The 12,445-nt window shown below is 40.1% G+C and overlaps 1 protein-coding gene across 1 annotated transcript; it reads right to left on the bottom strand.

The window, feature by feature from the left end:
- Positions 1-122: 122 nt before the first annotated feature.
- Positions 123-8,992, bottom strand: LOC134445122 (chromaffin granule amine transporter). The gene is made up of 16 exons (XM_063194207.1): positions 8,811-8,992; positions 7,637-7,704; positions 7,254-7,555; positions 6,587-6,645; positions 5,929-6,012; positions 5,721-5,813; positions 5,243-5,332; positions 4,800-4,843; positions 4,089-4,149; positions 3,336-3,431; positions 3,080-3,158; positions 2,645-2,696; positions 2,226-2,289; positions 1,239-1,358; positions 675-808; positions 123-272 (listed from the first exon to the last, which is right to left on the bottom strand). The coding sequence occupies exons 1-16, from the start codon at positions 8,923-8,925 to the stop codon at positions 174-176; spliced, it is 1,560 nt and encodes a 519-aa protein (XP_063050277.1). The 5' UTR covers positions 8,926-8,992; the 3' UTR covers positions 123-173.
- Between the last annotated feature and the right edge of the window lie 3,453 nt (positions 8,993-12,445).

Below are 12,445 nucleotides of genomic sequence, written 5' to 3'. Positions count from 1 at the left end.
TGTGGATAAACTGTTTGCTAAGTTGAATCAAATGTAATATGTCTCCACACAATAAATTCACTGAGACATAACATATGAACACATGTGCACAATTTTAATCAATTAATCATTTCTTTATTCCATTCCATCACAACATACAGTAAGTAACATAATCAGATGGGTGCTGCTGTTTCTCATTCTTCACTCTCCTCACTGCTGTCAGAGAGAGACTCTCGCGGTCTCTGTGTCTCGTAGCTCTTCACATGCATTGGACATTCCTGATCAATAATGGCCTGAAAACACATCACAGAAAGCATTTCTCAGTAAACACTGATGAGTGACTCAATGTGGCAAAAGCAGTCTGATGCTAAATTTTAAAGGTAAACTGTGATTTTTTAGAAGTTTATTTTCAGAATTTATGTCTCCCATTCACAAATATTATCTTTCTTTTTTATGAATATAGGCCTATCTATCATCAAGTCATAGTGACTGAAAAGGTGGTTTTGTGGATCCATTTTTGGTTTGTTTGTTTGTTTGTTTGTTTCAAACCCATCTCCTGGTGTCAATGTTAAGATAGTTTTATCGGGGTTGACCATACATACATTTTCCATGTACAATTTCCAAGCCAAACTTCAGTCATGCATTTTTTATTTTTTTTATTTTGTGTACCATTAATAAGTAATGGAACCACTTACCATTTTTTCTTCTCTTACAGCTGGATTGCTTAGAAAGTAGCTAAGAGGCGCATAGGCAATGTTGATAATACCAATGATCACCATGAGGTAGGGAAAGCCAATGTGTTTCACTATGGCACCTCCTATTGATGGACCTTACACAAGAGACACATAAAGCAAGTTAATTTTACATCATAGGCTACGATTGTCAGAATGCTATGCGTAAATGAACTCTTCACAAAAATTACAGCCTAGTTTGCCACTGACTTGAAAACGACAAAGATATACCAACTGGGGACTGCTGTGGTGCTATATCATCATACACATATAAGAGCAATATTGCCCGTGGGGACGCAGGTTTCAAGTCCTTCCTGGGTCATGTCCCAATCCTTTCCAATCTCACTTTCTCTCACTATACTGTGTCCTGACTCTCTTAACCATCCAATCCAAATAAAAGCCAAAGCCCAAACTATATACAGTATTTTTTTTAAAATGTGCTTGATCCAAGGAATACATGCCATGGCAACATAAAATATTCAGTTTTCATATCATTACAATATGGTCAACTGCGTGTGAAACACATACCTATAGCAAACCCCATGCATAATGCCACATCTGCAATGGCATACACACTGCCGTATACAGAGGCATGTCGAATATCCACCAGGTAGCCCATGATCGCCATCATAGAGGAATCCACCATTCCTGAAATACATCAAATTAAAGCAATTTTATACATGTGGAGATATACACACAGACATAGGCCAACAGCAGGGGTCACTTTTTGGGTCTAAGGAATACTTGTTCATTCGATGTCTTAAGGTGAAAGCGTGAAAGCCCAACTGGAAAACTACAACTCCCATTGTCATTGTGACACAGCAGTCCACAGCACACAAGTGCATACTGCACACAACTAAATTGCATTTATGGCTAACCCGTGCAAAGGGGCAGCCCCCAATGGTGCCTGAAAGGGAGCAGTGCGGCGGGATGGACAATGCTCAGGGTACCTCAGTCATGGAGGAGGATGGGGGAGAGCACTGGTTAATTACTCCCCCCACCATCCTGGTGTGTAGGGAGTCGAACCGGCAACCTTTGGGATACAAGTCTGATGCACTAACCGCTTACCCATGTCATGATATCCTTTTCAAATCACATGTGAATCAAATCAACAACTGCAATCATAAAACCCTCTCTCTATCTGTGTAGCAATGTTTGAATCTGTGTATTGAGTCATTGGAGAGGGCTTAGTAATTGTGCTGGTGTATTGCACCCAGTTCAGCAGTATGAATCTTCAGCTTCGCTAATGTTATGATGGCAGATTATTCATTTCATGTTAATGTCTAGCTTGGCAGGCTTCCAGGGAACAACATGCTTACTCATTTGTCAGAAATCACAGTGGTGAAAACTTGTCTGCTGCAGACTTTAAAAAAATCTAAGATAACATTGGCAATACATAAATAACACTGCCCAGAAACATTGCGGAAAAATGTTACCAGCATATGATCTTTAAGATCTTCTTGCAGCACTGTCTGTATACTACACATATTTGTATAGTGATTTATGAATAGTTACCGATTGCAAAGCCAAGGCCACCATTTGGTATTATGAGCCCATTGATACTTGTTGCAAGAGGCACCTGTTAAAAAAAATGATTATTATTATAGTGAACTGACACCACAGTGGTAAATTACAGACTAATCTCAAAAGAGCTACGTAGTAAGCAACTGAATTTCTCTTTGGAGCTTCAATATATTTCGGAAAGGCAACTTCAGTTCAGGCCCACTGATAGGGAACCTGGGGCAATGTAAAAGATTTTAGATAGGCAGGATTATTTTAGATGTCCTGTTGCATACAAGCAGTTTTAACTACCAGAATCAATGACAAACGTCACAGAATGACAGTTGAAACAACTTTGACAGAACTGAAGGAGACAATGGGGAGTGTATATGCAAGGTGCATATAAAAGCCGATGGGCAGTGTTTGGCGCTCACACAGAGAAGGCTGATGCCAATGATCAGCATGCCTATCATGGAGCACAGCCACCTGTGGACACAGGAGAAGACACATCAGTTACAGTAACATGCAGTCAGAGGAATCCATCACTACTTTAAATTAGATAGATTAGATTAGATTAAATTAGAAAATAGAAGGCCTGTCATGAATTATATTTTTGCATAAACCATAACATGTGAGCCTTAGTCAATTCTCTTGTCTGATAATGTGCGCTCACTAGGATAAACTGGTAGAGAAATCTGATCGGATCGCATACGCTACATCAAAAGTATTCGCTCACTCATCCAAATGATCCGAATCAGGTGTCCTCATCACGTGGCCTGGCCACAGATGTATAAAATCAAGCACCTAGGCATGCAGACTTCTAATCCACCACTCCAACATGGATTGTTGTGGGTGATTGTATGCAGTACCTTCCCATCTTGTTGGCCAGCACACCGAACAGGTTAGTCCCGATAAGGTAAGATACACTGGCTGGAAGAAAAGCCATTCCTGAAAGATTTGAGAACAATGCTAAGTTATGTTATTACATCTCATTACACTTATCAAAGAGTAATTTTGTGTGTCTGTTATTCAATTAATTAATCTATTAATGATCAATGAATAGTAGTAGTGGTGTGTGTGTGTGTGTGTGTGTGTACGTAAGAAGCATCAAAATTGCCAACTTACCGAGCTGCCATTTTGGTGAGCACATGGTCTGCATCATCCATATGGGCAGAGTCGGCTCAAGCATGGCCACACCCATATTGGCAAAACACAGAGATCCTTCCCAACAAAACAGCAGACAGCAAGAGGTTTGATTAAATGTAGATGGATCTGGATTAAAACCACCACCACTCATACTCTGTGAGAAACCACTTTAATGAGAGACTGATATTTTAGCCTGTCATACCCGGCTTACATTTCTCTGAATGGTATCACAGACTAAAATGTCACTTCCTCAGCATTTTTTCCATCTACTACTTCAAATTGCTTTGTATCCAGTGGTCCAGCAAGATCTCATTCTTCAGTACATTCTATACCAAAGTGAGCTGGGCTTAGAACCCAGCCCTGATGAAGACCTGGTGAGGTCGAAACATGTCGGCTTTTGAATGTAACCGCAGCCCAGTACCATTAAATGCTTTTTAATGTAAACTTCCCGTTTGGACACCTTGTTTTGGAGTGCCTGGATGAACTTTTCTCTCTACATCATACATTAACTGATCCCCGATATCCAAGAGCACCCAACAAACTCCAATGAACACACTGAAGACAGCTTGAGCATCCAGCCACCTGTGTGCTTTTTGAGCTGGGCTTAGGTTTGAAGGATTCGAAGCAGCTTCACATACATTTTGGCAAAATAGCATGCAGGAGTTATGTCCAACACAACCAAACCCACAAACCAGCTCTTTCCAAAACATCACCGTCATTATCTGTCCTCACCTGCACTGATGAGAATGTAGGGGTCTTTCAGAAGGTCTATCAATGGAGTTCCCACTGTCGTCTGAAGAAAATCAACAACCAAAAACAACTAGTGAGGAGGGTCTACATAAGGATGTCATGTGTCCAGCAGAACAATGTCAGGATTATTAACAATTATTGACACATTATTGATATTCTTGCCAGTTGTCATGATGTGTTTTTGTAATGTCAATTTGACATTATTTGTGTGTCCACACACTTCAAATGACACATTATGACAACAGTCACTGTCACACAGTCAATAATGTGTCAACAATCTTCCTGAGTGCCATGTCATTTTAATGACGCTTACATACCACCCTTATGTAGAGACCCCATCAAATGAATTGCTGCTGTTTGTTTTGATAACATGTGATGTCATCACTTATTTGCATGGAAAAATGCGAACATCCAGTACCAGAAATTGCCTGCTTTTTTACTTATCGCCCCGATTTGTACTTTTCACATCCATCGTTGTCGGGACTGAGCAAAAGCAGCTTTTAGAAATCAGTTGGCTACAAGGTGTTGACAACAACTATTTGAGAGGTAAGCATTCAGAGATTCAGTTTAATCAAGACACAGTGAGAGAAAAGCTAGTACAAGTAATGCTGGAAGGATTTCTCTTCTCTCTGTACAGGTTTCTGCTTTTGTGACAGTGTGTGCAGTAAAACGTGCAATGAAATACATACTTACTCCTGGACATATTTTTGAGGGCTGAAGAATACATAGTTGGAGAACTGCAAGAAAAGTAAAGTAAAGACAGTGAGAAATATTTACTATACGGAGTAATTAATTATAAATAATAAAACATTAAGCTACAGATGAAGAGTTCAGATGCAAACCACCCTAAGTGCCTTTTCAAAAAATAATCTTAATTCATTTTTATTTAATACAAAACTATCAAAATTGCATATTTTTTATTTTATTTATGTAATAGAACTACCGGTATTTATATGTATTATCAAGTACATGAATGTAAACCAAACAAACAACGGGGTTCTCTAAAAATATAGAAGTGCAGGTCTTCAGAAATGGAGTTAGGGGGTTTTGCATCTGAACTCTTCAGATTTTCTTAACATTTCTTGATACAACACTGTATACCAAGTTTGTAAATATATACAGTATATATTTTTTACCTCCATCAAAAACAGCAAGGAAGGCCAACACGAGGAAAGGGGAGCTTTTTCCCACAAACTCATACATCACACTGCCAAAGGGGGCACCAACTACACAACAGAAATGTATTGTGTTAGTAAGCAAATACTGCAAAATTACTACCAACACATTGTACAATATGAACAGCACGGATGCTTTTTTGGTGCAGTTTAATTGTAATTAGTGGTTGTAGTTGTAGTCTGTAGTTTCCCTTGTAGTCTCTAGCTTCCCTCTGTAGTCATAAACACAGTATCTGATTTTCTCTTATCACTCACACACACACATGCACGTTAACACACAAAAATAGGCAGGCACACTGGCACATACACACTCACGCATATCACACACATGTTACCCTCTTTCTTTCTTCCTTCACATACAGTCTCTCACACACAAGTACAATATGTAATACAGTAGTAACAAACATTGCACTGAGACTCACACACTTGCATGACTTACTTAGAACCCCCATGGCCAATCCTCCAAGAGCTACTCCCATGGCAATACCTCGCTCGTTATCATCTGTGTAGACACTCGCCAGCATTCCTAATCCTGCAATGGAAGATTAGTTTGCTCGACTTCCTGTTTAAAACTGATTTATGATGATATGAACAATTTTTTAATTCTTAATGTGAATAAAATTCATAGAAATAAATACTGAAAGTACCTGCCACAGAGGAGAAAGAGGACCCAATTCCTTGAAGAGATCGAGCAAAGAACAGCAAGCTGTATGTTTCTGAAAAGGCGAACACTGAGGGACAAAAATGCAACATGTGCCCGCGCACACACACATGCATGCACGCATACACAAAAGATGCAAGCACGCACGCACGCACGCACGCACGCACGCACGCACGCACGCACGCACGCACGCACGCACACACACACACACACACACACACACACACACACACACACACACACACACACACACACACACACACACACACACACACACAGGTTAGACGTTAGAAATGTTCGCGGTGGGCTAACAGTCCTCAGGGAACAATGCTGTTGTTTTTTGTTTGTTACATTTTTCTTTCCTTAGGGACTGGCCCTCAATTTAGATGGGACAATTCATTGTTTTTTTCTCCCTCCACTTCCTCTTCATCTTCGCATTACATGTACCTCCACTAAGGAGGTTATGTGTTCGTCACGAGTTCTGTTTGTTGGTTCGCGGTGCATGTGTGTTTCTGTCCACCAGAGGGTGGAGGTCCACTCTCTGAGTACTTTTCTAGTTTTTATATGTAGAGAACCACCAATTACCACCAGCTATACGGTGTGGAAATAGCGAGTTTACATGCTAACTCACATTTTATACTTACATATGGTTGACAGGAACATGATGACAAACCCTGCAAACATCGGTATGTGGTATCCAATCCTGAAACAAATGGACAAAACATATTCTTTCATTCATTCTTTCTTTCCTTCATTCTTTTTACACAGCAAGGTATACATATGGTCCTATAATACAAACAGCACCACCAGAGTATACAGTACAATCACTGGCTCTAATTCTACTTTGGATATTCTGATATCAGTTTTTGTAACAAAAAAAATGGTCAGAAACATAATCAAATCATTCCATTAACATAATTGAATACTAATAATGACAGTAACAGTTATAATAAACACAAGCACTATGGTGTAGGTTGGATGAAAATGGTCAATAACACAATTATGCTATTAATATAATCAATAAGGCTAGCTGCAACTATCTCTGTCTGATGACGAGTGTTAACATTGGTGGGCTGCCATGGTAAAGTGTAATGTAATGGCAAGTGATAATGATACGTGTGTAATGTAATCAGTGGCGGAACAATTGTCCACAGGGCCCCAGGGCAAGACACTTGTAGGGCCCTCCATACGGCTTGCTAAGGTCAGAATAGGGCCCTCAAGACCAATATAGGATGGCCCTGGGCCCCCGGGTAAATGCCCTGCTTGCCCTCCGTTATAGCTCTGCCCCTAAATGTAATGATGGATACATGCCTGTTTGTCAGCGGCCCAACAAAGGGGTTGACGGTCAGTTGGACCAGAGCCTTGGAGGCAAACAGGAGGCCCACACGCACATTCTCCTCCTCCAGAAACTGGCTGTCCTCCACCTCCTCCAGACAGCCCTCCTGCTGCCCCTGACCCACCTCCTCACTCCCGTTCCCAGCCAGGTAGGGCCCAGGGGCTAGCACTGCGTCAGTGGTGATGCTAGAGGTTTGTTCATTGACGGTGGCGTTACCATAGAGAGAGAGCATGTAAGGTGAGGCAGATGTCCTCTGGCGTGGTTGTGTAGTGCTGAGAGGAGAAGAAGAAGAGGAAGAGGAGGAGGAGGAGAAGGAGGAGGAGGATGGGGAGGAGGAGGAGGAGGAGAGAGGGGAGGAGGAGGAGGAGGAGAGAGGGGAGGAGGTCGGGTGCTCCAAGGCATATAAAAAGGTGGGGATGATGGGAACTGGAAGAGATGGGATACGACAGCAGCAGGGTTAGAATGTGATCTTTACAGAGGCATCAACACTGCAAAACTTATCCCATGTCTTTTTGCCTCCAACACTAGTGATTTCTCTTCTCTCTTCGCTTCAGTTGAATTGCACGTGGTTGTTTTAACTTTCTGGCAACCTTTTAGACAGAGGGGCGCATAACTGAAATGAACGAATTAGACCAACTAAACATAGTTAGTACAATCAGTCGTCATAAGATGATAATAGATATTCATGGAACTGAAATTTAATTCAGCTGAAAACAGATAAATCATGTTCTTCATGTCTAAGAAGTTTACACACATCATTCCCTGTTGCCTTAGCATATGAATTCTTCATTTTGTCTGTGTTCTAGTGATTGTTTTTACCTCAGTATTCACCCAATTTTATTTGGGGGGAAATGACTTGTTGCTACTGTATGTATGACTCTAGGAGAGATTGTGTTTCTCAATTAGGGGCAATATAAAGCATATAAAAATAAATATGAATGGAGAATAAATATCAATTTGGCCCACAGGCTTCTCTGCCGTTTCAGTCTTGAAATGGGAACACAAGGTCAGAGGGAAAAGGTGAAGCGGTCACACTGGTAAATGTCAACATCAGAAGTGCAGACATTCACATCTTACAAGATAAAAGATACAAGGTATGGTTACTTCATACTTAAACAACATGAATAAACAAGCAGAAGCTGTTTGCTAACAAAATAAATAAAATTATCATAAATATTAAATACTATATAAATATGTTGTAGCCTCTTTGTGCAGATGAGGTTGCCGGCTGGCCAATTTCTCTATTTGCTGAAAATACTATTTGCTGAAAAATACACCATAACAACATTGCTATGACATTGCTGAGAACCTTAAGTAACAGATTAAGGCATAGCCATTACAATGTTGATGACAGTAAGGTCATAACATACCGGTAGGCTCTGTGTTAATTACATTGTTTCAACTATATATCATACTACTAGTGTTATAGTTACACCTGAAAGAGTACTTCCATGTCTACTTCATACAACTATGTGTTTATGTCTCCAGACTCCACTGATTTTAATATCGACCTGGATATGTTCCAGACTCACCCACGACTGTCAGTAGCATGTTGTCCAGAAGAAGAGCCACACACACCACCACCAGCACCAGTCTGGGGGACCCCCGGCTTTCTCTCACCCACTCAATCGGGTTCAACCAAGCCATGGTTCGCTACACGACTAAAATGAATGAAATAAACAAATTAATCGGATCAAAGGGGGGAAATCCTTTAAAAAAACGTTAACAAAAGCATTACAAGGATTTTTATTCATTCCACACACACAGAGTGAAGTATAACATGTAGTGACATTACAGAATCTGGATGTTAATGGAAAATAAAAGCAAATGAAATAAAGATTTGGTGGCACCATGAATATCAATATGGGGCAGTGCACTTTGCATATAGTCTTACATTAAAAAACATCAAGGAAAACAACCGCGAGTTACTAGACAAAAGCATGGTATGATAAATAATAAGCAAAGAATACTGGATTCATCATGGTTCTGATGTGGTTGCCTTCAGGCAAGTTTAAGCAATAACTATATTCGATTTATAGCATTAGTCTTTGAAATAGATAGTATTCCCCTGTCTTTGGTTGATTTCAACATCACATGTTTCACCACCATAGCCAGGCGCTTAGGGAGAGAAAAGAAATCATACAACACAAAATGTTTGTCAAATGCATCGGCCAGACATTAAGGTTGACATGGTGAGCAACCAGGTAGTGCTGTTACAGCTGCCTCAGGATAATTCGCTTTTGCTGTTTGGATTGTCTTCAGCAATTAGATTAGATAATATCTTTCACAAAGATCTATTTGCTGAGGGGTGGTTTTAAAAACGTTTCACTCTGCAAAACTGCCCGAGAACAGCTGCTGCACAGATCACTGAAGTACCAAACAAGCAGTCTTTTATTGCTTTACTCTACCATAAATATTAAAGTACTGAATTTAGTTACTTTGTAGATTCTAGCTATTTCAAAGATGACCCCCCGTCTCATTGATGTATTTTCTAAGTTTGCCAACTCTTATTTTAATGTATGCCAAACACAATTTAAATACGTCCACTTAAGACTTCCATTTTTTTTGTTTTTAAATCCGATATTTGTACATAAAGTGGGGATTTAGAGTGAGTGCCCTGGTGTTTCCTTTAGCATTTAAGATGTTCAGCAATTGCCATTTTTAGGGTTTAGTATTCAGTGTTAAACACATGCTCCACTAGAGTCATGGATCTTGATATCTTAATTGTCACTTGAGTGGCGTAGTAAGTAAGTGATAAAGCCTTTTGAGATGAATATTGAGCGAGTCCTATGATCTTCTTATGAGGAGTCCCCATAATGTGCATGATTTTTGTTTGTGGATGTTGTATTACTTCTAAAATGTGTTTCAGAAATGCCCAATTAAGCAAAAATATTTTCAGTTCCTCAACAAAAAGAATAAAGAAACACATCTTTCCTTCCACACTTTTTTTTTAAAGAGGCAAAACCATCCCAGTTTCCAAAAATGTACATTCAAAGGCTTGTAAAGTATACCTTGTCTTGACATTATATTCTTTACTCTAAAATATGTGAAATGTAATAATTGAATCCTTTATTCTTACCTTCAAAGAATATGTTCCGGGGGATATCCTGACAGGTGTGATTACAAAGGCTGGCCTGCCTGCTATCTACTTCTGAAGGGGCTATATATAGTAGCCGCAGGAACACACAACCACGTCACTGTGTATGTGTGTGTGTGTGTGTGTGTGTGTGTGTGTGTGTGTGTGTGTGTAATGGAAAACTAATGCATACACAGATAGAAAGCCAATTCATTGTGCACAATTTGTTTCCTTTTCAAATAAGGACACTTTATTTTACTTAATTACAAAGAAAAATATGAGGTAATAAAATCATGTGTAGGCCTACATTTGTACATCTCCTCAAGAGAACCCCAATTCATTTCTAATTTGCTTGTGTGTGTGTGTGTGCGAGTGCTTATTGGTTCATGTGCGTATGTGCGCTGCTCTAATCAGCATTAAGTGAAAGAGCTATGAGCAACCACCCTTCCCAATTACACCATATCTATGATGACTTGCGCCCATGGCCGGCCACACAAAGACCATCTGATTTCTTTTTCATAGCTCTGTTTGCTCTCCTCCCCCCTCTCAGTCAACACATCCTGGTGTCTGCTGTTGCATATGAGGTGGCGAACGTAATTAAAGTGTGTGTGTGTTGCTTTGTAAACATAAAATGTGTATTGTAATTAGTCACATCCATCACTGGGGTTTCATGGGGGCATCTTTTCAGCCTATCATTGGCAATGGCTGGGGGTGGAACCAACAGTTGGTGTTCAAATGGTTCAGCATCAGGTAATAGGCCCGCATAGCCTTGTCGTCACCTTGCAAATCCCTCCCCATATAATGGAAGGGATTTTTGTCCACTTTTCTTGCTGTAGCTCATAAAAAATTGTGGCGGTGGCTTGGCAAAGGGGAGCTTCAGCTCCCTCCATAGGATTACGATTGGGTTAATGTTTGGAGACTGTCTAGGCCACTTCATGACCTTACTGTGCTTCTCCTTGAGCCACTCCTTCCTTGCTTTTGCTTATGGATTACAGTCATGTGGGGAGACCCATCCATGACCCACCATTAGTGGTAGAGGAAAGAAGGTTGGCACTCAGGATTGTACATTACATGTCTTCCAAAATCATTTGTTGATAATGTGAAGCTGTCCAGTGTCTTGACCAGACAAACACCCTCAAACCATGTTACCACTTTCAGGAGGGTGTTCTTGGGATCATAGACAGCATTTCTCTTCCTAAAAACACATTAATTTGTGTTAATCCCAAACAGCTTGATTTTGGTTTCATCTGACTACAGCACCCACAATCATGTCCTAAACCAGATATGACCAAATGCCATGATATTGTCGCGAAAATAAATTACTGTGTATTTTTCTAGGTAACAACAGGGCAACCGAGAAGTTAGATGGTATCCAACAGGTAACTTCTCTCTGTTACCCTGTTGTTACCCAGAACATACACAGTAGTTTAACATTAAATCTTGAGATTCGTGTATTACATGGTATTTACTTTGTAATTACCCCTATTTACCCATTAAATACTAGGGCTGGAATGGTTGACAAAATTCACGGTTCGGTTCATATCACGGTGTCAAGGTCACGGTTTTCGGATCTCGACGGTTCTTTTTTTTTGTAGTTCATGATAAATGGTGCACTGGGAATATTAAACCATATTTATATAACTGCAATTATAAAGTGATGATGCGCAATTTGAATCAGCTGTCGTCAGCTGATGTGCGCTGTCTGAGCGTTCCAAATGTCCTCTTTCAAGAGGCTAATAGAATCAGACTTATCACTAAATATCCTAAATATGGTTTGTATAGGCTTATAATGTGAAAATGGTGTGTGATTGATTGGTCTTATATGCTAATGTGTTAATCAGAGACTGGATAAGATACTCCTAGAATCTCTGTTTTACATATTTTTTTCTGGGTAGTACATGAATTGCGGTTTGCCACGGACTGCATTTTACGGTTCGGTATGGTGTGTGAATTGTACGGTTTCGGTTTTCGGTGCGGTTTGTACCATCCCTATTAAATACCATGTAACTTCTCTCCGTTACACTGTTGTTACCCAGAAAATACATAGTAATTACTGTCCCAAAAAAGAAAGCGTGACCAAAATGACATTAC

Source organism: Engraulis encrasicolus, chromosome 3, assembly GCF_034702125.1.
Source record: "Engraulis encrasicolus isolate BLACKSEA-1 chromosome 3, IST_EnEncr_1.0, whole genome shotgun sequence".
Classification (NCBI taxonomy): Eukaryota; Metazoa; Chordata; class Actinopteri; order Clupeiformes; family Engraulidae; genus Engraulis; species Engraulis encrasicolus.
This window is presented reverse-complemented; position numbering and strand designations above follow the sequence as displayed.

What these genes read in the sequence shown, in the direction of transcription:
- LOC134445122 (XM_063194207.1), bottom strand. Translation starts at nt 8,925, where the DNA reads ATGGCTTGGTTGAACCCGATTGAGTGGGTGAGAGAAAGCCGGGGGTCC. An exon ending in CTCACCAAAATGGCAGCTCG is followed by an intron (nt 3,159 to 3,335) that starts GTAAGTTGGCAA and finishes CAAATCTTTCAG; the next exon opens with GAATGGCTTTTCTTCCAGCC. An exon ending in TTGGCATCAGCCTTCTCTGT is followed by an intron (nt 2,290 to 2,644) that starts GTGAGCGCCAAA and finishes TTTTTTTAACAG; the next exon opens with GTGCCTCTTGCAACAAGTAT.